This window comes from Drosophila persimilis, unplaced genomic scaffold (genome assembly GCF_003286085.1).
Source record: "Drosophila persimilis strain 14011-0111.01,24,50 unplaced genomic scaffold, DperRS2 tig00000000-arrow-pilon, whole genome shotgun sequence".
NCBI lineage: Eukaryota > Metazoa > Arthropoda > Insecta > Diptera > Drosophilidae > Drosophila > Drosophila persimilis.
Window position 1 is genome coordinate 1,888,027 of NW_020825288.1, and position 25,762 is coordinate 1,913,788.

A 25,762-nucleotide genomic window follows, 5' to 3' on the forward strand; every position below is an offset into this window, starting at 1 on the left:
AAATCATGCATTAGTTCTGATGAACAACTAAGTTTGCACATGTTTAATCAGCATAAAAACAATTATTTACTGGCTAAATTATCCCGTTAATCTTAGTTAATTAATATATTTAAATATTTACCACCAGTGTGACCGCTTGTTCAGCAGCCTTGAATATCGACGATCCGGCAACGCCGACATGAATTAATTGAATCCAAAATGGCTGAAATTTTTTGTACAGAAGAAGCGTCGAAGGAGAGCAAACGCCGTGAGACCCGTGTGTTTTCAAAGCAATTTATGGTAATAAAGCCAGGCACAAATTGATTCGTCTAACAAATAAACAATTGCATCCCCCACAAAACAAACACAAACAAAATGCCGATGCTTAGCAGTGTGTGAGTGCACGACGAGAAATTGAGAAGTTAAGTGGACGTATAAAATGAAAGTTGTAGTTGTCGCTCCGTGAGAAGATTGGTGCGAAGCGCAGAGAGAAAATTTTTTTGCAAAGCAAGCGAGCGTCAAATCGAAGTCGAAGGTGAAATGAAAATGTATTAGCATTCAAATGAAAAGCCAACTAAGATGCCATTAGCCACTGTGACACAGGCAAAACGATAACAAATTCTAAGCGAAAGCGAAACCAATTCTGTAAAAAACGTAAATTGGCGTTGTTTCTGTGGCTGCGCTGCCTCAATTACCGCCCGCCCGCGCGCCCGCCAGCCCGTCAGCCCGTCCCGTTACTTTCGTAGGTCGCGCGCCCGCGTTTGTGTGTGTGTGTTTGAGTGTGTGTGTGTATGCATCGGAATGGATTAAGGAAATTCTCAACACAAAAACCAATTTGTAATCCTGCAGCGCAAAAAATGTTCCACAAGGGCAGCTGCTGCTGGTGAGAGACCCCGTCTATAAGCAAGTGAGCTATAATTAGCCTCTACGGCCGCCCACATCTACCAACCACACCCACGCGGACACCATAACAGAAGAGACATACCCCCAAAAATGGATTTGGACTTGGATCATCTTAAGAACGACTTTCTGCCGCTCATCGGCGGCATCAAACAGGAGCTATTGGACACCGGGCCATCGGATGGCATGCCGCAGATGAATATGCAGAGCACTGCAACGGCCAGCAGCGGCGCTGCCACCACATCCACATCCTCGTCCAGCACATCCTCCATGGGGAATCCCTGCGACAGCGCCGAGAAGCGGGTAAGAGAGGGTCTTGCAATTAGCATATTGAGGTTAATTTCAACCTGGAAGCAATCGCACGTGCTCAGCTCAGCAGTGATAAGAGCCGGTCTGGAATACACATTATCCCCATTACCTGTGCATGTATTTGTAGTTGGGTAAACAGTTTAGGCTCTGGCCTGATGCCGCTGCTGGCTTATCAATCGTTTTTTCGCTCTCGTCTCGTGCAAAATACAATTTTGTTATCTTTTTCCCATGCCAATGCAAACAAACAAATGTCGAATGTGTTTCACTTTCGTGTGCGAGTCTCGTGCCGCTTCACGTTGCCCGGTTTCTGGTTTCCAGTTTCCAGATCCGAAGTCATCCAAACATACACTCGCAATGCAACCTCACTCGCTCACACACACACACACTACGTGTGTCTTTCCTGAAGAGCTTTTGCCCGTCTGTCCTCCTCCTCTCAGTGTTGTCTGTTTTTTTTGAGAATAAACAAAAATGTTATTTTAGCGGAAAAAGGAAAAACAAGCTAATGGCAAACGAATGTTGCAATAAATGAGCGGGAAGAGCTGTCGACGATTTCTATTGCTAAGGGAAAGAAATCCCATTGGGTTTATATATGTATTCCTTTGAAAGGGCCACACGTTTAGTGATCGGTAGATGGCGGCAAAGAACCAATAGAGCCAGCTGATCCCTACAAATGCTCAGCGATGCGTGAGGTATTCGAGCAATTAAAATCTCAAAAAATGAGAAAATATAAATATGTGTGGCTATTAATGCTGATACAAGATCGTTTAAAAGAAAAGGGCGAAAAGCCCAGCTAGCTGTTCCATTGCCCGACACGGGCTAAAAAGTGTCTGTTGGCGGGAAAAAGGCGAAATTGGCAACACTGTCTTCATCTATCTCCCTCTCCATCGATATCAGCTGCAGCTGCTTCGCTTTACCTGTATCAGAAGTTGTGTGTGTGTGTGTGTGGGGAGAGAGAGTGTGCGTGTGTTTGTGTGCTCTTGTTGTTGTTTGCTCTCTCTGGTCGTCACGCTTGAGCGCCGCTCCACGGAACGTGAGGCTCTTCTAAATATTCAGATTCCGACAGACATGTTCCGAGTGCCGCCTTCCTTCTTAGTTTTTATTTTCCTGTAGCGTAGCTCGTGCACTGCACTGTGCAAATAAATGTTTGCCTCGAGTTTAGTTTTTGGAGTAGGCACGGACACACACACACACAGGCACACAGACAGCTGCATAGCAAGGCAGGCACTGGGAATGACATGCACTCATTCAGTCCGTCTGTCAATCATGCATACGATTGTGTTTACTGTAGCCGGTGGGGCACCACTTCAGGAAAGCCCCCCCCCCAGGGCCCCCGGAGATCTACCCCTCAACAAGTTATTGGGCCATAGCCTACAATATCTATCCATCTCCCTCTGCAGTGCTCCGTGTATCACTTAATGCCCATATTTCGGAAGATGAGAGGATGACAATGAATGGTTCGAAACGCATTTAAGTGGAAAGTACATAAATTACTGCGGAAAGGTGTCGAAAATGACAAGGGGACACACCGACACAGTGATACAGAAATGGCTGACCATTGCAAAATGGCGTTCCATTTACAGTTGCGAAATGCACGCAGTTGTTGTGGGTAATCAAAAATTCAGGGATGGAAGAGCGCGGATTACTCGCAGAATTGTTGCGCCTTCAGCAGGGACGGGGAGGGTTGGGGAAGGCTAACGAGCGAAGCTTAAACCAGAGACAACAACAAACCAGAGCCATCAGCTCTCTACCTATTTCCAAGATGGCGTCGCGAAGTCATTAAAAGTGACAGCTGTCCGAGAAGGGAGGAGCAGAGTCTGCGGCTGTAATACCATATGTCGTGGCAGATCATGGCATTCGAACAACCCTCGACAAGGCCGCATACTCGTCTGTATCTCCTTACATATGGTGTACATAACATACATACATACATACATATGTACATACATGCATATATGATGTATGGGAGACATGCATGCGACAGGTGGCAATTAAATTATTTGACACCACAATAAATGGGTAAAAGCCAAAAAAAAAAAAAAAACTGAAGAGGGGCGGCCATTTTGTTTTGCTGACTGTTTCGTTGTTGTTGTTGTTGTTGTTGTTGTTCCTACGAAACGTAAAATGAATTCCTAGAATTTGCTTTTAATGATGTACAATTAACTCTAATTTGATGAGAATATGCAAGCAAAGCAAAAGTGTTGGAATTGCCAGACAGCCGACGACCGACGACCGACGCCGAAGTCCACCGGAATAGCAGCACCAAAAAAATTCAAAAGAATTACGTTTCTAATTAGCTTGATTGCCCCTGCAATCTTGCCTGGAGAGATCTCTTGGAAAATGCTTGTGAAAACACTTTCCACACGCGGGCGGGCGTCGGGTGCTACCTGAGACTCCGCTTAGCCGCCACTCTGCCACTCCGCCACCTGTCGTCGTCGTCTGACTCTGGCTCTCCCGTTGCCCGGGTCAGCGTTCCTCTGAGGGATACACATTTTAATTGCTTTTCCGGGGAGGGAACGGACTGGACGACGTCCAGTGCGTAATTAAAGTTGACTGCGACTTCGCCGGTGAGGGGAGGGGAGGGGATCAGTGGGGCAACGGAAGGGAGACAGACGAACCATACCGTGTCTGTGCGTCTGTGCTTTCTCTATCACACTCCTGTCCCTCTGCCGGGGATTAGGTGCTACACAGGACATAATCCGATCACAAAAAGCGGATTATAACGCACAATACAACAAAAATTGTGCAACAGAGAGCGAGAGAGAGGGGGAGCTGCAGCCAAAACACCAACAAAAGAGATAGAGAGAGAGGGAGAGTATTGACGTAACTTTAAATTGAGTGGGAGCATAGGCTTATAAGCCTACGGATTGGAGTGGCGGAGTGCCGGGGCAGGGGAGATTCATCTCTCTGGCAGAGTTCCATCCCCACGCCCCTCCCCTCCCCCGCATAAGCCGCAGAAGTCCTGAAAAGCGACAGCCCGACTGACGCTCAATCCGGTACGAGAGACGTAAGCAGATTTTTAAGCTGCGTCAGCTTTTGGCCCACGCCCACGCCCACACCCACACCCACGCCCACACCAATCTTGGATCTATCCATGTACACAGACATATATTGGTTATATGTATATATATATACATGTGTTTTCCTATTCCGATTCCTGCATCACTGCATCTGCGTCACGTGGCAACATACACCCGCGGGCGTTGGAGTCTTACCGGTTTGTGTGTATCTATCTCTAGGCTTGGGGGCCAATCGCCATTTTGGAAAATACTTGTACACATCTCTATCTGTCTGTGTGTGTCTGTGTGTGTGTGTGCGGCTATGTCTGTTGATGTCATGGCCTCCGGGAGCAGGAACAATTGCACCAGGCACAAAAAGAACCGCAAACCGCAGCAGCAGCAGCAACGACAGAAGCAGAAGCAGTGCCAGTGGCTCGGTCTGGGGCTGCAACATCGGCAGCGGCGACGGTGGCTGCGACGGTGGCTTTGGTAAGCTCTGGAGACCATGGAGCCACCGCCACCAGCCCCCCTGACGGACCGACAAAACCACAAACGTCCAAACCAGCGTCGTCTGCAGCAGCCGCTCTGTGCTCCAAAATTCCCGGGGAAGAGACCAGCTCCAGTGCCAGTCCGTTCATTAGTTTGCGGTTTTCTGGTTTCGTTTCATTTCTAGCCCCCCGCATCCTCCCTCCCCCCCACCGAGGGACACATACCCTTTGAGGGGAGTGTAGTAATTACCGTACCTGTACCTGCAACAGGGTCTACGACTACAATCGAAGATGATATAACGATCTAAGCATGCAGAAACCCCTCCAGAGGTTATTATTTCCATTCACGTCAAGGACACATTCGGTGGACTTTCATTTCTCCATTTTTCGGGTGAGAGATCACCAGCTGAATAAATATGCATACCAAATATTTCCCATATTCTTTTCAATCAAGCACAACTCATTAGGTCTTGTTTCTTTGATTATTTAAGTGGCTCGAAAGAAAGAAACGCGTATTTGTCATTGAAGGTTCAAACCTTGAAATCGCACACGCAGGAAGCCCAACAGCTGTTCTTTTATTTGGTTTCTTTCGTCTCTATGGTATACATTCCAATTAATCATTATATATAGCATTTATTAACAGCCGATTCGGTTAAAAGAAAGCCTTGAAGCGAATGTATCCATGGGCTATTCGGTTATGGGAAAGAGACTAGCGCTAGAGCAACAGGATTTTATGGGCAGATTCCCGTGATATCAGACGGACACAAGTGTCCGCAAAAATACAAGGTACAAGAAAGCCGAGAACGTAGAATCGTAAAGAATGATTACCTCTAACAGATTGTCATCTGGTTGTGATTTGTTTAATATACCCGATCAGTGATCAGTGCCTCTCTCAAACCAGTATCGCGCTCTCTAGCGGAGATACAACGGCCTGATGGTGCTTCGTGTGCGGAAGACAGGAAGAGCGAGAGAGTAACGGACATTTCGGTATGGAAAACAGCTCGAATATGGATCATTCGGTTCGAAAAAAGATCGCCAGAGTGCAGGAATATGGATCATAAGATTGAATGGATTGAAGGAACTACTTAATATTGACTGGCATTTGCTCAAGCAAACAGTTGAGCGATCCTAACTGAAGGCCAATCAGGGGATGCCTTACAATCGGCTTTGCACGGGAATTGGGCTACGATCGGGGTAAACATTACACTAAACCCTTCTATCTCTTGACAAGCGCATTTTCCCAAAAGTGATGAGTACGGGGTGGCAGAGTGTCGCGGCACGGGTGCCTTCAACCTTTTCGGCTGGTTATAGTTGAACAAATATTGAAACAGTTTGCCCCGAGCCTGGAATTAATGACAGTCCCATTGCAGTTCCAATGAATCACCTGATGCGGAGGGTGGCACGACACGGCCACAATGGAATCCATAATGATGCCAAATGATGACATTTACTGTGAATATTCTATTTTATTTACACACAAGCACGACGACTACTCGTACTGCTCCTGCAGCTCTTTTTGGCAGTTGACTTTTAATGGGTTCCATCGATTTTCCCATAAAGCAAAGCAAAACTTTTCTTCAGTTGGTTCTTTCCGTGCCATTTACGATTTCCATACAATTAAATCTTTACGACTGCCATAAATTGGTAGCAAACCCGAGAAGGACACACACAGCTGAAGTACACTCGTTCGTTCTGCGGGATTGTGTGTATCTACGAGTATGTATCTATCTACTGGCTGTCATAAACCAGCCATTAATTGACAGACCTCAAAGTAAACCCAATGTCTATGGTCTACGCAATCCTTGCTGGAAACCATTAGTTCTTGGAATACCCAAAAACCACTTAGGCACTTGAAAAATCACTTGAATTTCGGATTCTCGGAAAGATATACGATATACCAAACATATATTCCCCATATTTATCCCTCTAATTGCGAAATCATGTATGTTTTGGATGCATACGAGTACTTTTTATGGCATCATTTAAATATATGTGCACGAGTTTATATGTATATATTTTTTGGTGGCTTAAATTGCGTTATGAAATGTAATGTCTGGTCATTAGGGCTGGTCCATAACGTGGTGGAGGGCACTGGAGGGCACTCCGACTCCTGCGTTCTTGGGCGGAAATTGCAGCGACGTTTGTCCGCCGGATGTGTCCACGATTAAACCGAATGGCCAATGGCCAATGGCCCCAAAATGGCGTTTGTTCGTTTCCCACTTCCCTCCGTTCCCATTCGAATGGCATTCGGAATAGATACGCTTTAGATTTGAAGTGCGTTTGCCCCGATTCGGAATTGCTTTTGCTTTTGCTTGAATATTTATAATTTTATTTGGTATTTGTGCTCCGTTCCCCCTCCCACCACAGCATTAATATTTATCAGCTGCTGGTGCTCCCTGCACCTTGTGCCCCTCCAGCAAAAGTCGATGGCATCGCATAAATCGCGCCGCAGCCTGGGCCCCAGCCTTTGGCCCTAGCCTGCGCCTCTCCTTTTGGCTCATTCGCAGGTACAATCAAGTTTTCTGCCTTTTTTATACGGAGAGTATAAAATATACGATGTATTATAGCATAGCGCTCTCCCGCTCTGCCCCTATGCCGCTCTTCCTTTTTCGTTGGCAATTTATGGGCGCCATTTTGGAGAGTGCTGGCTTGTCTCTTTGAAATTTTAGTTTATTGCAAGCCTCATAAATATTTCAAGAGCAAAAGATTTCACTCCCCTGTATACAGATATTGTGTATGCGATTGTTGATGCGATGTTTCAGAGGCTGCGGGAAGGGTGGCAAGATTCATGAGTCTGGATGGTCTTGGACTTTGATGTTTCAGGTGTCAGTGGGCACTGGATAGGGAGGGGGGACCTCTTATGGGGAATTTCTCTTCCTATGATTCACACACTAGATCTGTGGTGTTTCCCCTCCTTCATTAATCATAACTATTATCGTTATCATATCTGTGGAATATAATCGTAAAAATGGGAGCTACACTCAGAGAAAAGAAAGGTATAAATGTATACCAAAAGATTTGTAAGTTTAAAGTGTTTTCCCTTACAATTTAATATTAATTTTAAATAATATATTTTGCATTTCAGTGGAAAAGCAAATACGGGGAAAAATAGCCAGAAGTTCATTGAAACTTTTCCACGTCAAAAGAAAGTGTCATAGGGATTACAGTCTTTGGATCCTGTTCTGTTGTTCCTGAGATGCAACTCAATAGAACTCTCAATTCGATTTGCAAGGCAACGAGGGGCATTGGGGCACCGAAGAAAGGATGTCAGGGAGTTTATACCCCCGAAAAGCTGTCCCAAAGATCACAATGTTCCAATAAACGAAAGGCTACTACAGGAGTGGGAGAGTGCAAAGAGTGGGAGATCTTTTACTGGATTCCATAAAGGCACTCGCCAGGGTTTTCTCCGAGTGTTTCTCTATCTACAAGTATTACAATTATTATTGCCCTGGAGAAACCTCTAGAAACCTAATCACGCCAAAGCATTAATCACGGGGAGGCATTTCCAATTCGATTATTTCCAAAACAGATTTAATGAACCGCGAGGCGTGTCGAATGGATGATGATACGCCGATGGCGCTGTGCACAATTTGGAAACTGTACGAAATGAATTTACATCCCACGAAGCATTCGAGCACTCAATCATTCAATCATTCAATCAATTATTGTAAATTATTTAAATTTTCATTTTAAGATTTCTCTCCCTGCGATATTTTCTTTTCAAGATTCCCTCTATCTGTATCTGTTCGAAAAACAGAAGGAGTGTGGGATTACATTGTCACGTCCGATTATTGTGGGATGAATGTTGGTTTCTGTCTGTCTGGACAATGCCTGGAGGTGGCGCGGGCCGGGGCTGGATGCAATATGATGAAATCCTGTCCCTGGCAGAAATTCTAAACGTAATTAATTTGGCAGCTTTTGTTGAATCAAAGGATCCAAAGGACACTTGCATACAGCTGTGTGTGTGTGGGTGTGTCTGTCTGTCTGTCTGTCGTCTGATTTCTGTCATTTGTGTTGGGAATTTGCAAAATAAACCAAATTGATGTAGGAGCAACAATCAACAGAACGAACGCTGCTGTGTCCTGTCCAGTCCCGTCCCGCCCCGTCCCGTCCCGTCCTGTGCTAGGGCTGCACATCCTATATCCTACATCCTACATCCTGAAATACGAAGAAACCCCGAAGGGACGACGGACCGGGACGGGACCACCAGCATCGGTACGGCTTCAGAAGCAGAAATGGCCGCCCCGCTGGGCCTCCGGACATCTGACGCACACACACACACCCATACACCCACACACCCACGGACGCACGCAGTGCCACGTGATGCATGCCTCATATTGCACTGATTTATGGCTAGGACAGCGGGCGGTTCTCTGTGCTTGATGGAGCAGACGCAGACGCAGAGCTAGTGGCAGGGGCTGGGGCAGGGGCAGGGCCAGAGAGCCCTCAGGACAGTGCAACAAGAATACAGGAAACTGCTGGCTGCTGTCCACACACACGGCCCTTCCTCCGAAGTCCAGGCCTTCCAGGTGAACGCCAGAATATTTCGAAACTTTTCTCAAATTGCATTTAAATGAAATGTGATTAAAACGTGTGGACGGCGAAACCCTTTTAGCAGACTCGACTCCCAGCACCACCGATAATTGGCTTGCGAAACTTTAAGCTGGGAAAATCGCGGGAGGAATATCTGGAAATGCCCCTTCGAACGGTCCTCCAGTCCCCACGTCTCAAGCGTCTCGCTGCTGATTAAATTTAAAAAAATAGACTGCAATAATCTGAACTCTGGAGATAAAGAAGAAAGGGAATGCCAGTCATCTGTGCTCTAGTATATACTGTTGCCGTCCGTACTTGGCAAACACCATTAAATATTCCAATATGTTGCATTATTTACCCAATGCAGGCGCTTCTTTGAAAGGAACGACTGTCGCTGTCTGTTTGCCTTCTGTCGAGTATCTACACACCGAAAGAAAACTCTAAAACAGCGGTGGATAAGATTTTTCGCAGAAATGTGTCTCGTCATGCACAAGACATGTATTTGGTTTTTTTTTACAAAGTGGTTTCTACCGAACCTCTATCCCAGTCTTCAGAACCAATATGCCTCGTCATGTACACGACATGAATTTGTTGTTTTAATATTAAATTAAATCTGCTTCGCACTTGTGGCAGAATAAATCCCAGGGCAATGAGACCAGGGTCGTGGGTTGATATCACGTAAACCTCGTAAACCCGCAAGAAATTTCCGAAAAGCAAACACGAACAGGCCACGAATCTAAATGTGTTACCAATGGAGTTGTTGGATTTCGATTCAGTTTCCTTTACACTCATTAAAAATCTGCAAAAGTGCGACATAAATCCTTGACGCTTGGGCCTTTCAGTCACTCGTGTCACACGATTGTCCAGTTAATTATCTTCCGCTGTGATGAATACTGATGAGCACTGAATATTCAAAATACTTTGATGGGCTGCTGTCAGGGCTGCAGGGGAAGAGTAATCCCTCAGAAGGCTTTACGGATGGCGTTTGAGGAGGGATCGTCATTGGCATATAGGAAATTAATGGAATTATGTCTGGGGGTGCCTCAGAAAATGGATTTCGAATGTGAAATGTGTCTGAAAGTTGTCAGTGGTCCCCCTCCCCCTCCCCTTCACACTCTTTTAACCGATTCCGTGCCAAAAGAGAAAGTGGGGAGAGAGTACGCTCTAGAGAAAGGGGACGGAGACGAGGACGGGGATGGGGACGGGGACGGGGACTGTGTGTGTCTAGAACGCAGTTGTACAACTTCTTTCATTTCATTTGAGCTACGAAAGTTTTCTATTGGACTAACGAGACTGAAACTTTTTGGGGAAAACACTCAACTCCCCATAAATAGAATTTAAATTAAATTTAAGGAGAAACCTCTTAAAGACCTTTCATCCGGCGACAGACAGACCTTTCGAAGCCCTTTCATCGGGCGACAGAGTGGCCGAAACTTTTTGTTTCCAGAATTACTTTTATCAAAATGACATCAATCATAAATGCACTCATTCAGCCGTTGTCATGTCACCCGCCATGCCATTCCATGCCTTTCCATGCCATGCCTTTCCATCAATAACCATTTCTAGTGCTTCCTGCTTCCCCGAAGCTTTTGTGGCGTCTGCTCCCCCTCTGCCGCTGTTGCTGCTGTTGCTGTTGGGGCATCCTTTCAACGTTTTCTAATTGAAATTGATTTAGAGTATTTTTGCATTGGACTTTTTTCTGTCGCCTTTCGCCATGGGCGAGCGTGTGGCGTGCGTGGCCAAACTAACAGTTTGTGGAGTTTGAATGGAAAACAATTATGGCAGAATGCGGTATTCCCTCCTTGGAACTCTTTATAGATACATTTTCGTATTGTCTATGTTTTAAAAGAGCTAGAAAGAATGGCTATAGTCAAGAGACTCGACAGCGAGGGGCCAAGACCTAAATGAAGCTGTTTTAAAGCTCTTTTAGTCATGGCCAAGCAATGTATGTTGTTGTTGGTCTATTGGCACCGATTTTTGCGCCGGAGACGAAGCATAGGCGAAGAGAGATCTGAAACCACACACATAATTTTGATAATTGCCTAGTCTCTGCAATTTATCTTATTAAACGCGGCATTTAACGGCTATTCGCGAAATTTTGCGAAACAAAAAAAGATACAATTGGATTAGAGACCTCCCTCAGGGCAGAGTCAATTCACTTATGGTAATCCCATGGAAAGCCATAGAAAGTGAGAGCCACGGGAACTTGTTTCCTTCCTTTATTGTTGGATAACTATGGAAGGAACTGGGAACGAACCTGTTTTCCCCGTTCCGGCTATAAAAATGATTTCGAATTTGCTTTTCATTAATTAATTAAACAAAGAAACTACATTTCATTGTATAGCATCTGGTTTGGAGCAAGATTAAATTAGAAATTCAGCAGGTTTTTCAGCTGATGTGGCATGTTGCAGCACATCTAGACCTGAGGCCTGCTGGTTGCTCAAGGGATCTAAGAGCTTTTGCGGGCTGACTCGAATGATTGAAAAATCTATTAATTTGAGTTACTTGCAGAAAAGAATGCTTAAAATTCCTAGCACATGATGGCCCCACACTCGACTGTGTGGATGGATGTGGGCTTGAAGTACATAAGCACACACGCATACGGATGCACGATTGTATATAGTACTGTGTGCGAGTGTGTGTGTGCAAGTATTGCAAAGGTGCGGGCCGAGAAAACGAGTTTTCTACCCGCTTCCATCGCATGGAATGGCATGGCATGGCATCCCATCCATTCCGTTGCGTCGAGTCATTCCATTCCATTCCGAAAGAGTGATTGAAAGCATGGGGGTAGCAGCTGGTTTTTCGCCACATTTTTAATGGCATGCCTCGGGCCAAGGCCCCGCCGGAGAGGGGCAACACCGAGGGAGACAGAGCGAGAGAGAGAACCGCAAACCGAACCGCAAACCGCAACGATCGACTACGAGCCGAACCAAGCCGAGCCTAGCCGATGCCGCACGAGCCGATGCCGAACCGAAAACGAGGCAAAGCCGAACACGATCCCCGTTTGGAGGCGGCCATCATCAGCAAAGTGCCATAATTTCTTGCGGAGGGCACCCCGCCCCCGGTGGGGGGCCAGGGTGAAATATATTATGATGAATGGCTTTCAAGTGGGACGCAGCCTTCCGTGCGCCCACCCGTGGCCGTCCCAGCCCTGTCTGCTGGGGTATATGGCTCACTATATATACATCTATGTATGCACGGTATATGTTTACTGCATGATTTATGAGGCATTTCGAAAGTAGAGAGCGAGCGAGCGAAGAAGAGGCAGCGCGGGAACGGGGCAGTTGGCCTTTGGAGAAAACTAAGATGAAACTTTCTTTCGAACGTCAGAGGCATTAAGCAGAAGATGGATCGCCGGATCAACTACGGAGCTGTGGATCCCCCCATCTGCAGCTGCAGTTTCAGTGGCCCCCCACCAAAGTCCAGGTCCAGGTCCAGGTCCTTTTGCCTGTCCCTAGCTTTCGTCTCTCGGCGAGGGGGCATTCATCAATGTCCGTGGCACTTCCGTTTGAAAATACAGACACAAAGAGGGAGAGCCAGCAGCAGCAGCGATGGCTGCATGTAAAACACTCGCCCACCAATGCAACAATCTTTATCGAGCACCAACCATAATCAATCAATGGGATTTATGTGCTCCAACTCGAGATAAAACTAATCAATCTTCGCTTTGGGACAGTCACTACTATTCGGAGACGACAGAGACGTTGGCTGGCAACAGCAGGAAGCATCCCCAAAGCTGGATACCAGAGCCAAGCTTTAGCTTGAAGCACTATTAATTTCCCTTCCGAGAGCAGAAGCTACTGCGATTAATTAAACCCAGAGAAAAAATGTAATATTTACATGGAAATTGTATAAAACAAAGAGTTTATAGCACGAGCAACGATGGTATCATCGCATAATTTCGAACGTACGTTAGTTCGAAGTTAGTCTGGATACAAACTGCTGGTGGCTCTAGCTCCTAAAGTCTCCAAGAACTAGGCGCCAAACAGGACGGAGAGACAGACATGGCTCAAACGACTCAGCTTTTGATGCTGATCAAGAATATGTAGACTTTATTAGGTCGAAAACGCTTCGTTCTGGGTGTTACACACGTCCCCAGTCTAATATAACCATATATGTACTCTTATTGAGTATCAATAGTTAAAGACCAGCGACAGTGTCAACCAGACGTGTTTGTTGTGCTTATCGTTTGAGAATTTATTGTTGAAAATGCCGCTGCGCAGAAGATCTAATTTTTCCCGAAAAAGCCATAATTCAGCTCAGTAATTCTCAAACACGAGATCAGAGAGAAGCAGCCCGTGAAACGACTCGGTTGTCGGTCGGCAATCTTCGAGCTCAACGTAGACTTCAGGAACAAGATAATATTCGAGGCGGAAGACAGAGAAAAGCGGGGGCAAATCCAAACAAGGATGTTGTGAGTTTCATGCTTATCATTTTATCTGGGAGATCCTTGGCATCTCCATTGTTTTTTTAGGCTTTAGTCGCAGCTAAGCGCGGTGTTTGTGTATCAACTCTACCCAAACGGCTCGACGGGTTTTAATGAAATTTTTGTTGTATATTTAGTAAGTATGCGAATAAGTTATTAAGTGTTTCTAATCTTCCTACCACCACCCACCATTTATTGGTGGACCATTTTGTCCGTTGAATGAATAACGCCAGAAACATGCGCAATAGTTGATCAGAAAGAACCGATGAACGAAGAGGCACAAGAGGCCCGCGATGAACGAAATCAATAATGAAAATTGAAACGGAGGCAAGCAAATGGCTCTCGCATTCGATTAAGAGCCAAATATCGAATATTCCGCTCATCCGAAAGTGCTGATTGGTGCTAGGGAGAGAGAATGTCCACATTGTCATGCCCTCATGTTCAAACAGGGACCAGATGTTGTGTGTTGCAAATCAGTAAAAGTGCAACTACTTAAGAACGGTTTTGTATCTTTTTATTGTAATTTGTTTCTGACTGTATCCGGTAGTGCCTGGGCAATGCTGTGGACGAGAGCAGATTGTGAGATAATCTCGCTCCCCCTAGAGTTGACTAAATGTCATTTCCGGTCATAAATCACAACAAAAGCAGATAAGCCAGAGATAAGGCCTGCAACGTTGTGTAACCACTTGGCTCAAGGAAAATGTCGGAGATCAAGGTCGAAAGTGGAAAATTTCTGCTGCAAATATGTTAGGAGAATTCATAAGAAAACATGACCTGTGCATTACTTGCGGGTTCAGAGGGATTATTGTACTTGAAAGTATTGAAATGGGGCTATAAATCTATAAATTAACAGAGCCTGTTTTGTGTCGAATCGAAAATATATATATCCCGGCTGGCCATAGGTTGATTATTGCTAAAAAAAAAAAGAAAGATATACCCATCTTTTAATAGGTAGCAGTACCCGTTCTATCCACCCGTGTAGCCAAGCGTCAGAACTTCTCTAGAGGGTTTATCCGTTTTCCGTTGTAGTTTTACGGGTCAGTGAATCAGAATTCAAGGGAACCCTTAATTTAGTTTGCTTTCGTATTGACGTAAAATGAATTCAAGGCCTTTTCGAGGAAGTTACCAAGTGCTGATTGGATCGGTGACTGCGGTCGATGCGATCGGGTTGCTATGCAAAAGGTACAGAGAAGTCACAGCGAAATGCAAAAGGACAGCTCAGGAGCACCTTTCCAGAGAAAGGAAAGCCGATTGGGAAGCCCGATGCTATCTACTAGCACATCGATGGTGATGTGGTGCTCTTTTATAATCCTCAGCGGGTGAAGGGAATATCCCCGAAACTACAGACAAATTGGAAAGTACCATCTGTAGACGATAATCCGAGAAACATTTCCATATCCCTTTAGGAGATTTTCCTGTTAGAAAAAAGTCTTTTTGCACAGAAAAAAGTCTAGACATTGGCTTTAAATGTAATAAAATTTATTGAGCATAAGAGGGAGGTATTTATTTTAAGGTACATATTTTTAGCCTGATAATACCCTGAAATAACCAGCCGTATCTGAGTGGAAAGCGATTAGATTAGATAAGATAGGAACCCACTCCACTCCACTCCACTGCACTGCAGTCCAGAGAAAGCGCTGTCCTTACACGGCCTGGAGCTGTGTGCTGCGCGATAAGTGGCAATGATCCTGATTAGAGCTTATCGAGAGAGGGGTTCAGCCACTGGGCAGATAGCATTGCGGGGCGGGCGGGTGTGTTTATCCAATACGAGTGTGGATTGTGCATTAAAGATCGATTATCTTGTTCCTTTGCAGTCGGAGTCGAATTCCTCGGCCTCGGCCAAGTTCACGCTGTTCAAGTGCGTGTACTGCGCCCAGCTGCTGGGCTCCAACGACCGTCCGAAGCTGCTGGAGTGCCTCCATGTGGCCTGCTCGCAGTGCGTGAGCACAAAGTTCTCGGAGCTGGACCGCTCCCTGCCGCCGCTGATACACTGTCCGGTGTGCGACAACGCCTCCCAGAACGAGTTCATTGTGGACAACCAGTTCCTGATCGAGCAGTGCACGGCCGGGGAGAGCGGCGACGGCAGCGGCTCGGAGCTCGGCCAGAAGAGCGTCGCGACCATCGTGCAGTGCAGCAGCTGCTCGGACGGGGCAGCGGCCACGTCGTGGTGCGTCGACTGCTCGGAGTACATATGCGACAGCTGTGTGCAGGCGCACCAGCGCCTCAAGATCACCAAGGACCACACGATCAAGCCGAAGGACGAGGCAAACAACGAGCAGCTGGCCGGCACGGCCGGCGTCGACAAGCTGCACATGTGCCAGCTGCACACCCAGGAGAAGCTGTCGCTCTTCTGCGAGACCTGCGACAAGCTCACGTGCCGCGACTGCCAGCTGAGCGACCATCGGGATCACAAGTACAAGTTCGCCCACGAGATCGCCACGGAGTCGCGGCAGGCGCTCTCCACGCTCGTCTCCGAGATCAACTACAAGCGGTTCCTGCTCTCGTCGGCCACCAAGGTGATCGACGACCGGCAGCAGCTGATACACGACAAGAAGAAGGACCTGATCAAGGAGATCACCGCCATGGCGGTGAAGATCACCAACACGGTCAACACGCGCGGCAAGCAGCTGATCATGCGCCTCAACGAGGTCTGCGACAGCAAGCTGAAGGTCCTCGTGGAGAAGAAGGAGACGCTCCAGCTGCTCTCCGACAACACGGACCACTGCATCGAGTTCATGCAGAACGCTCTCGACAAGGGCAGCGACTTCGCGATACTCTCCAGCAAAAAGTCGCTGGTGCGGCATCTGCAGAAGCTCAAGTGCCAGCGCGCGGACATACCCAATCCGGAGATACCCGTGCGCATCCAGGTGCAGCTCAACCAGGTGTCCGACCTGCAGAAGGTCATCTCCCAGCTGGGCATCATCATTGTCGATGGCAAGCCGTACCCCCCGTCAGCCTCGCCCAACGGCACGCCCCAGCCGCCGCCGCGACAGCCGCCCAGCCCGAACATGGCACCGCCCCTGCGGCCGGGCCTGCCGCCGGGCATGTCCGCCGGCCTCTCACCCAACGGGCCGCCCGTCAACTTTGGCCCGCAGAACGGTCCCCCGATGTACAGCAGTGCGGCGGCCCAGCAGCAGTTCAACAATCTGTCGGCGATGAGCAGATCCTTTCCGGGCGATGGACCAGGTAAGGGTAGGATATGTTTTTGTTTGCTTATTTCATTCCCCTTCGGTTCCCGCACCCAGTGCAGTGGTCCGTTCTGTTTTCCCTGAGGGGCAGCTGTTTAAATAGTTTCGTTCTTTCCTTTTTCGCAGTTCGCTTTGGGGGAATGCCGCCGGTGGGCATGCAGCGTCACGGCCAGCCGCACGTAAGCTCCTCCACACATCCGCAGAATATGGGTAGGTGTTTCGGTTGCACATTGAGGCGCATCTTGTTTGATTAATTCCGTTGTTTCTCCTTCGCAGACATCAGCCTGCGGGGCCTGCTGAACAATCAGGCGGCGCAGAGCCCCAATGCCGGGCACATGGGCTTCAATGGGCCGCCCAGCTATCCGGGCGGGCCGCAGGGCGGTCCCTCGCCAGCCCACCAGCAGATGGGGGGACCGCAGATGCGACCGCATTTCATGGGTGGCCAGCAGGGTTTCTCGCAGGGCGGCGGCGGCGGTCCCGGAGGCGGGCCCAGGGACAACAATTTCATGAGCAGCAACGCGGCGCGCTTCCAGTCGCAGTACCAGCGCATGGCGAGCCATGCCCAGCAGGCGGCCGTAGCGGCCATGGCCGGAGCAGGTGGCGGAGGCGGCCAGATACCGTCGCCCGGGTCGCTGCAGCGCCCACAAATGATGCAGAATCCCATGCAGAATGTAAGCCCCGCCTCGAGGAGAGACCCACCTCCACACGGAGACTAAAACTGTTCCTTTCCGCTTCTTGCAGTCGTTGGGGTTTCATGGGAGCCAGGCTGGCTTTAATACCGGCCCACCGCAGACGTCGCCGCAGCTAGGCGGCGGCATGCACAGCCTGGCCAAGTGGCACATACCGCAGTCCGCGCAGCAGTCGAACAGTGAGTCCCCCAGGAGCTCCCCAGAACCTCCCCAGAACTGTGTATTCATTTCGCGTCTATTTTTCAGTGTGCTCTCAGCAGGGTCCCCTTTTGCCGTTCGCCAATGGCCGCCAGACATCGGAAAATTTTAAAATCTCCCTGAAGTCCCCCAACACGCTCAAGAACAGCACTCCGCCCAGCCTGGGGTTGGGCGTTCCGGGCATGCCGGGCCTTGGCAATGGTTCGTTGGTCAATGCCGCCGTCCTAGGGCTTGGCCCCGCTGTATCGATACTCTCCAACGTCACCTCGACAAATCCAAAGACGCCCAGTCCCAGCACTCATGAGGTGAGTGCGAGCAGGATCTCCCGAAAAGGCTTATGCTAACCGGTCTCCGTTTGGTTTTGTTTGCAGAACACCAAGGACTTCACGGAGCCCATTGACAAGGTGCGCGACGACTCCATCAACGATCTGATAGCGACCATCGCTAAGCTGGACTCGAACGGGGTGCAAGTGTTGCCCGAGGGCCGCACCAAGACCACCTCGCCGCAGGTGCACAGCTCCACGGACCTGTCCAACACGCAGGAAGGTAGGCTCTGAGTTCTTTATGGTACTGCTTTTCATGGTGTATGGGTGTTCTTGTCTTGGCATAAGGATTTTTTCTGTGCTCCTGGGGTTTGGTTTATCGAAATGAAAATTCTAATTCTACAAATTCTCATATAACCTTTGCTCTCTTTATTTCTATTCCAAAAATAAAACTCGATTTTCGAAACACCAATCTTAACGCGCAATCAACGATTGAAACGAACAATAAATTACTAACAATTGAATCAAACAATAAACAAAACAAAAACACCCACACACGCACACACACACACACACACACACACACACACACTGCCCCGACCCGATCCGACCCGACCCTCTGAAAACGAATAAAAAACTAATAATATCAGTTAATAATAAAAACGAACAAAAAGATGACCCCAACGAGGATTGGTGCGCCGTCTGCCTGGACGGGGGCGAGCTCATGTGCTGCGACAAGTGCCCCAAGGTGTTCCACCAGAACTGTCACATACCCGCGATCAGCTCGCTGCCGGACGAGAGCGAGAGCTGGCAGTGTCTGCTGTGCGTCAACCTCAAGGAATTGACCAAGAACGAGGGCGCCACCGCCGACAAGTCGGCGCATCCGGGCGAGCTGAGCAGCCTGGAGCTGAGGATATTGCAGCGCATTTGCCTGGAGCTGTACTGCCAGTACGAGCAGAGTCTCAACTTCCGTGAGCCAGAGTCGCCGGCCAACACGTCCTACTACGAGATTGTGTCCAGGTAGGGCTTGAAATCCGTCCCCTATCCATCCGCATGTCACTTATCTAAGAATGCTCTTGTTCTGCAGTCCCATGTCCCTGGATGTGATACGCACACGTCTGGATCCCTCCAGTCCCAATCACTACAAGGATATTGCTGGTTTCGTGACCGACGTGCGCTTGATATTCTCGAACACATATCTGTTCTATCAGGTGAGTGTTATCGATCATCTGTAATCCGACTGACAACTAATGATTGCGCGTTTCCCGCCAGGAGGATACGAAAACGTACACCAATGCCAAATACTTGGAGAACTTCTTCGAGGAGCAACTGGCCAAGTGGCTGCCCAATTTCGAGGGCAAGCTGAGCAAGGGCAGCAGCGCTTCCTGCTCGCCCGCCCTGATGGCGGCAGCGGCGGCGGCCAACGCGGCTGGCTCGCCGTCACCCATCGAGAATGGACGCAAGAGCTGCGGCTCGGCTTCGTTGGGCGACAACGATGGTGCCTGCTTGCCGCCCAAACGGGCGCGGCGGACTATGCACGAATAGGACGAGCTTTTGCCCAGTCGCAAGGGCATGGATGAGCAGGAGCCGGGCCAGGCGGGCCAGCCGGCGCAGCATTTAGGAGTGGAACAGCCAGGGAAGCAGCAGCAACCGCAACAGCAGCAGCAGCAGCAAACGGGCTTTGATATGGAGGCGGATCTAGACTTTGATATGCTACAGCGGCCGCAGGGCCTGGGCAGCACCGTCATACAGGAGAGCGCCGACTATGTGCTGCAGCTTCTGCACGCATATGCCGCCGCCTTTGGGCTTTAAAAATGCCACAAAGCCACACATATCCCCGTACTCCCCCTACTATATCCGTAGTCTTCGTTGTATATTCTGAAACTTCAGAAGCTTCCCCCCGAAAACATGAGATACACGCCGGTACTTCAAAGCTCTCTAACGAACAAAACCCAGCATAGGTGTTCCCCCTTTAGTATCTAGTGTTAATCCGCATCTGTAAATAGCCGAAGCCAAGTCATTTGATATGACTTTTCTTACGTTCAATGGTTCTAGATATTTGTAAGAGTCTCTCCATTGAAGAATTGAGATGAGATATGATTAGGTACATAAATATAATCGTAAGTGTTGAGTATACATAAACATTAATTTAGAAAGAGGAGAGGATACGATGGTCGAAATATGTATACCCCAATATATGTAAGAGATTAAACCTAGATGTACTGTGAAGTGAGTTCCAAGTTGGAGTGAAAAATCATCCTCTCAATCATCATCATCTTTCATCTTTATTTGATAGATTTGATAGACGACCCGCCCTGACCCCGACCCCGAACCCTGACCCTGACCCCCGTTCAGCATTATTATCTCTGCGTTGGAGTTGTATTTACTTTTGTGATAGCGAAAAAACAATAAGATGAACAAAAATTAACAAATTATTTACTAACATCAATTACTATTACTATTACTATTACTATAATCATTATCATCTTTATAATTACATATGTTACGAGTATAACCATGCAATGCAATTCTACATCATTTCGAATTTGATGTGTGTACGATAGCCATCGACACCGATAACCCATCCACCATCCATCAGTAGGATCTAATGTCCCAAGCCCTAGAACATCATACATTCTGTATACCGTATAAGAAGACACTCGAGAATAAGTTTCGGCTGCATTCTAGCCAAGTTTCGCAGGTCAGATGAATCAAACCCTTAATTACCGATTAGGCAACACAGTATAGATGTTTGAATGTTGTACGTTTGACGTTTTAGCATGTACGATTTAAGTAATTCTTAACTATCGATCGACAGGCCAAGCAGCAGCCGCCGCCACACAACTACGCAATGCACTGCACACTCAAAATGGATACCTCTGGCCAGTGCTGTACATAAAACCATTGATCACAAAACAGATCACAAATAGATCCAAAACAGAATCAAGTTTTCATATATATTCATATAAACGGAGTCGAAGCCGAAAAAAAACCTACTAAAATAAAATAAAACACCGAAATCGCCTATGGTCAATATTTTCGTAAACGTTTTCAATTGCCAGAGAGACACACACACACACTTAGAAACAGAAACAGAAGGTATACTTAAACTAGATGATAAATATGATGATGTGCTGGCTGCTACTCCTATCGATGCCACATAGAAGAAATAAGCGAGGGGCTACTGAGGGCCCGAAATGAAATTATAAATCCTAACAAACCATAAGAAATGAATCAAATAATACCTACCATGCAATGTGTGAAGCGAGCAAACAGAAGAGGTACTACGTAGATCTAGACCGTGCGTAGCATAGGCGTATGTATGGTACGGTATGGTATGGCATGTGTTTTGTATGTTGATTGTGAAACTATGGAAATTATTTTATTTGTTTTAGAGACATAAGTTTTATGGTACCGATAACTAACGTTTAATCACTGTATATGGATGTGTACTACTACTTACTATCGAGTGGATTATAAAATAAAAGCAAAAACAAATGGAAAAACAAAACTCATAGCTGGTTTCTGGTGTTTCTAAATGGCAAAGAATCCATCCTCGCGCAGATGCTGCTCCTCCGACTGGGGCTACAACAGGAACCGCTCATCGATGAGAGTCTTGCGCGAGACATTACGGCGCACCCACAAGCGGAAGATGTGCCGCAGAACCTGTCACACAACGAGAGATCAGATCAGTAAAGTTCCTCCGACCCCTCAATGGTGATCATACCATATTGAAGCCACAAGCCAGAGCCCCAGCCATCAGCAGGCTGGAAGTCATCAGGAATACGGACAGCAGCAGGAGGATCTCCAGCACAAAGATATTCACATGGTTGCCCAGCAGCAGGACGCGAGAGAAGCTGAGCGAGTCGTCAATGTAGAAGGTTCCCTTGTCTGCAGTTGGAAACGGAAACTATGAGAAATGTGCGTGATAGGAAATGGTTTTAAGGGCCACCCACTCTCCGTAATGTAGTTGTCGATCTCGCAGTTGAACAACTTTTCCACCACCGACTTTTCCTTGATGATGTAGTCCATATCCTTAATGGCCTGCAAGAGAGAGTAGAACAGAGATAGGAGACCTCTAAACATGGATGGAGTGGCCCTTACATGATCGATGAAGGCGCAGAAGAAGCGATTCACGCTCGCATAGGCTATGGAAGTGCGCTCTATCTGGCCGTCGATGCTGGGAATGATGTCCTTCTGGTAGAGCAGCGTCTGCGACAGACTGCCAGTGACACTGCGCTGGAAGGGCAACAGCAGGCGCTCCAAGTAGATGCTGTGAACAAAGATAGGATAAGTGAAATCCTGCAGAAGTTTCTTCTCTCTCGACGTACTGCAAATTTCTTGGCGGCAGAATGATGTAGGCCTGCTTGTCCGAGTCCATGAGCAGCCCACGACGCCCGGACATGTTCTGCGTCTTCTGCAGCTGCAGTATCATGGAAGACATGTCCGTATCGGCGAAGCCATGGGGCGACCTGCCGTGGATGTAGTAGCCGAAGCCAGGCTCCAGCAGCGAGAACAGCGAAATGTTGGCCAGACTGCACAGATCGATGAACTTCTGCAGGGGATTGGCGGTGAGCAGGCGGTGTCCCATTACTTGCAGGAGATACGAGACTATGTAGCTGCCCGAGACCAGGCAGCAGCGCAGACCCACGTCCCCATGTGTGTACCGCTCGAAGAGCTGGTACACAGCCACCAGGGTGAAAACCTGTCCCAGGGTGGAGTACTTTTGGGCCACACTGAGGCGGATCCAGGCATTGGCCGTGAACAGAATGCGCCAGGCGGACACGCTGCTCTCGGCCACGTACGTGCGCACACTGGAGCAGAGCGAGGAGCTGTCCAGATTCAGGCGCTGGCCCTCGCAGCTGCTGCGCGGCCGCTCCCAGTCGATGAGGAAGAGCTCCAGTTGGCTGGATCGCCACAGGTGGACAGTCAGGAACATCAGCTGCAGCACGCACCCGGAATAGATGAGAGTCTTCAGCAGGTGGGGAGTGGAGACGTGCAGGGCCAGCAGCAGAAGAGCTGTGGCCAGGAAGGCGTATGCCACATTGCTGGCCAGCTGGAGCAGGAACTCCCACAGACTGCTGGCCTGACAGAGCTCCGCATGCCGTCTGCGCCGCAGGTTCTGCAAGCGGAAGGCCGCTGCCGAGAAGGCCAGCAGCAGGAGCAGTGGCAGAGCCACTTCCAGGATCAGCCATTTCCATCCACGCTCCGTTTTCTGGTAGGTAACCCTCATCCGGAACGGATAGGTCTGTGCGAGCGAGGCATTCCCCGCCAACTCGATGTGGCGATAGCGGAGTCGGATCAGGGGCAGCCCCACCCGATCCCTGTGGCTCCCGTCCAGCGTGTAGTGTAGTTCCAGGTCCTCGACGTAGCGCAGCGAGCGATACACCTGCAGCTTGTGGCCATCCTCGTAGTGCGGCACTGTCTGGTGGTGGCGATTGTCCCTGAGCAAGCCGGCAATAAGCTGGAACCGCTTCACCAGCTGCCACTCCTCTTGCTGCGGGCGCTGCAGGGGAAAATGGTCGTGAAAATGTACTCTATAATGGATCGAATCCCACCTGGTTCTCTGGCGTCAGGGTCTCAATGAGCACGGGCAGCTGGTGGAGAAGGTGCTGCCAGTTGCTGCTGAAGTTGAGGAAGAGCGTGAGGTAGTTATCGTTGGCCTGCTGGCCGGCCAGATCTATTATCCGCTCCAGAGAGAGTTGACAGGACACCTCCGCCTCGGCCTGGGGCTGGGCAAGTCGCAGAGACGGGGCCGGCTGCTGGCAAAGATTAACCATGTCCAGGGTGAATGGTCCCCAGCGCTTCAGTCCTCCGTCCAGTCCGAAGGTGGTGCTGAAGAGCTGCAATTGATGGCGGTCCGCCAGCTGGAGGGTCTTCGAGCGCAGGTCCTTGGTCGCCTTTCCCTTCTTGTAGAAGAGGAACGGCTGCAGGGAGCGCACCTGCTCCCCGGAATGGGCGTACTTCATCACGACATCCGACACCTGGGTGAGCAGGAAGGCGCTGCAGGGCGAGTGCTTCTCGAGGGAGAAGTGTGAGAGCACGCACAGATTGGCCAGCTGCTGGCAGGCGGTGTCGTTCCTGAGCGTCAGGCAGAAGAAGGCCACGAACTTGAGGTCCCCGAAGTGGGTCGCTCCATTCGAGCTCGTCCGCGGGCTGGTGGTGGCCTGCCAGAAGGCATTGTAGTGGAGGTAGGGGCGCAGCAGGGCATCGGCCAGGCAGAAGTCCTGGTAGCGGAAGTTGTATGTCTGATCGCAGCTCTGGCAGTCGCTGCTGTTGCTGGCCGGATTCGTTTTGGTGAGGATGATGCCGGAGATCAGTGGATGGATGGGCAGTTGGCTGGCGAAGACCGACGTCGCATTGAGGTACTGCATGCTGCAGTACGAGGCGGGCTTTGGTTGGGGCAGCCACACCGACGTGCAGTTCTCGGCTCGGTCCGGCGATGTGGAGCATATCTCGTCGCAGGTCGGCCAGGTCTTGCCTCGCTCGTAGATGGATATGTGTCCTGCAGGGCACTTGCAGGAGAACTCTGAGGGGAAGGTTGAATTATTCAAACTGGAGGCAGACCATGGGGTGGGGGCAGCACCCCCCTCGTGACACCAATTCAAACCCATACTCAGAGACCAGGAGGGTCTCTGTTTGATCAATAGTCGCCATACTCACTGTCGGGCTGCAGTTTTCCTGGGTCCCCAGCCTCGTTGCACGGCACACAGTCAAAGTAGTTGAGGTTGTAGAACTCGTTCTTGAGGCACTGCAGCGGCTTCTGGAATCGGAACGTATGGGGCGTGGGCGCCGGCGCTGGCGACGATGGTGGCATTACGCCCGCCAGAGAGCAGGTCCCGAAGTCCTTGAGGATGGTAACACACGCCACCACCACCACCACCAGGATCGAGAGGAAGCACATGATCTAGTTAGCCGTAGGACCGACACTCCGATGCCAAAGCTCCGAAATTCAAATGGGAACTGAAACTTCTGCCACACATCGATTGCAGTTGCAGCCAAGGAGGTAGGCAAGTAAACAAGTCGCCTGCGTGGTCGGGAGTGGGTGCGCATACCTCATTGTTTGCCAAAGTTGCTATAGCTACCCAACCCCCTGGCTTCCTGGTCTTCGTGGGGGTAGCACCCTGGGCACGCATGCAAAATGGCCATTACGGGGCAAGGGGTGGCAAAGGCCATCGGCCAGGCAGGCCGGACCTCGGAGGGCGGATTGGAGTGAGGCGCTCTAACTTGTTACGCCTCGGATTACGCCGCAGAGTTTCCTTACCTTTCTAGCCTCTTTCGTGCTGAAAATGATGATTGGCATAATTATTTTTGTTGTTTATTACCTTGCCATTTTGCATACGATTTATACGAAATTAATCTGATGGAATCACATGATCATTAATATATATATATTTAAAGATTCCTTTGGGGTCTCTGGCAAAAGAATCCATCTGGTTGCCTCTGATTACACATCGCAAGTGGTAAAATAGGTCAGAAAATTACGGAGATTGATGCGAGTTTCTGATAAATGTTGTGCACTGATGTCCCTTTAAAATGGTTATAATTTTAAGAAGACACAGCTTTAACTTAAGCCTCTGTCGCACGGGACATGACGCACGGGACAGCCATTTCTTGGCTTAATAAAGGGTGAAAAAGGTACCTTAAACCGATATTTTAAAATGTTCTGTGATTTTGTTAGATAGCTCAATAGGTTAGAAAGACTTTGAGGAAAAACTCGTATTAAGAATCACAATTCTTATAGGAGCCAATAGTAAAGCAAAACAAGGGTATAAAAGGCACAAAAGTATATG

The 25,762-nt window shown here is 48.8% G+C and overlaps 2 protein-coding genes across 7 annotated transcripts; one reads left to right on the plus strand and one right to left on the minus strand.

Moving 5' to 3' along the window:
- The first annotated feature begins 227 nt into the window (after positions 1 to 227).
- On the plus strand, positions 228 to 21,480 carry LOC6594957 (transcription intermediary factor 1-alpha). Of its 6 annotated transcripts, none has more exons than XM_026984545.1 (10): positions 228 to 1,182; positions 15,446 to 16,823; positions 16,946 to 17,029; positions 17,096 to 17,490; positions 17,561 to 17,687; positions 17,755 to 18,011; positions 18,078 to 18,252; positions 18,644 to 18,989; positions 19,057 to 19,180; positions 19,245 to 21,480. In XM_026984545.1, the coding sequence occupies exons 1-10, from the start codon at positions 973 to 975 to the stop codon at positions 19,512 to 19,514; spliced, it is 3,366 nt and encodes a 1,121-aa protein (XP_026840346.1). In that variant the 5' UTR covers positions 228 to 972; the 3' UTR covers positions 19,515 to 21,480. The 6 variants fall into 6 exon arrangements, with proteins under 6 accessions (XP_026840346.1, XP_026840347.1, XP_026840342.1 ...); XM_026984546.1 differs by having other exon boundaries at positions 15,446 to 16,817; XM_026984541.1 differs by having other exon boundaries at positions 229 to 1,182; positions 18,620 to 18,989.
- On the minus strand, positions 21,382 to 25,274 carry LOC6594955 (meckelin). The gene is made up of 7 exons (XM_026984547.1): positions 24,633 to 25,274; positions 23,528 to 24,498; positions 22,301 to 23,475; positions 22,074 to 22,242; positions 21,926 to 22,013; positions 21,697 to 21,860; positions 21,382 to 21,635 (listed from the first exon to the last, which is right to left on the minus strand). The coding sequence occupies exons 1-7, from the start codon at positions 24,871 to 24,873 to the stop codon at positions 21,555 to 21,557; spliced, it is 2,889 nt and encodes a 962-aa protein (XP_026840348.1). The 5' UTR covers positions 24,874 to 25,274; the 3' UTR covers positions 21,382 to 21,554.
- Positions 25,275 to 25,762: the final 488 nt, after the last annotated feature.

Bases quoted from the DNA above. Each gene is read 5' to 3' on its own strand.
- LOC6594957 (XM_026984540.1), top strand. From the start codon at position 973: ATGGATTTGGACTTGGATCATCTTAAGAACGACTTTCTGCCGCTCATC. The intron at 1,183-15,445 runs GTAAGAGAGGGT...GTTCCTTTGCAG, and splicing joins GCGACAGCGCCGAGAAGCGG to TCGGAGTCGAATTCCTCGGC. The intron at 18,990-19,056 runs GTAGGGCTTGAA...CTTGTTCTGCAG, and splicing joins TACTACGAGATTGTGTCCAG to TCCCATGTCCCTGGATGTGA.
- LOC6594955 (XM_026984547.1), bottom strand. From the start codon at position 24,873: ATGTGCTTCCTCTCGATCCTGGTGGTGGTGGTGGTGGCGTGTGTTACC. The intron at 22,014-22,073 runs GTAAGGGCCACT...TCTCTCTTGCAG, and splicing joins TCTGCGCCTTCATCGATCAT to GCCATTAAGGATATGGACTA. The intron at 21,636-21,696 runs GTATGATCACCA...GTTGTGTGACAG, and splicing joins TGGCTTGTGGCTTCAATATG to GTTCTGCGGCACATCTTCCG.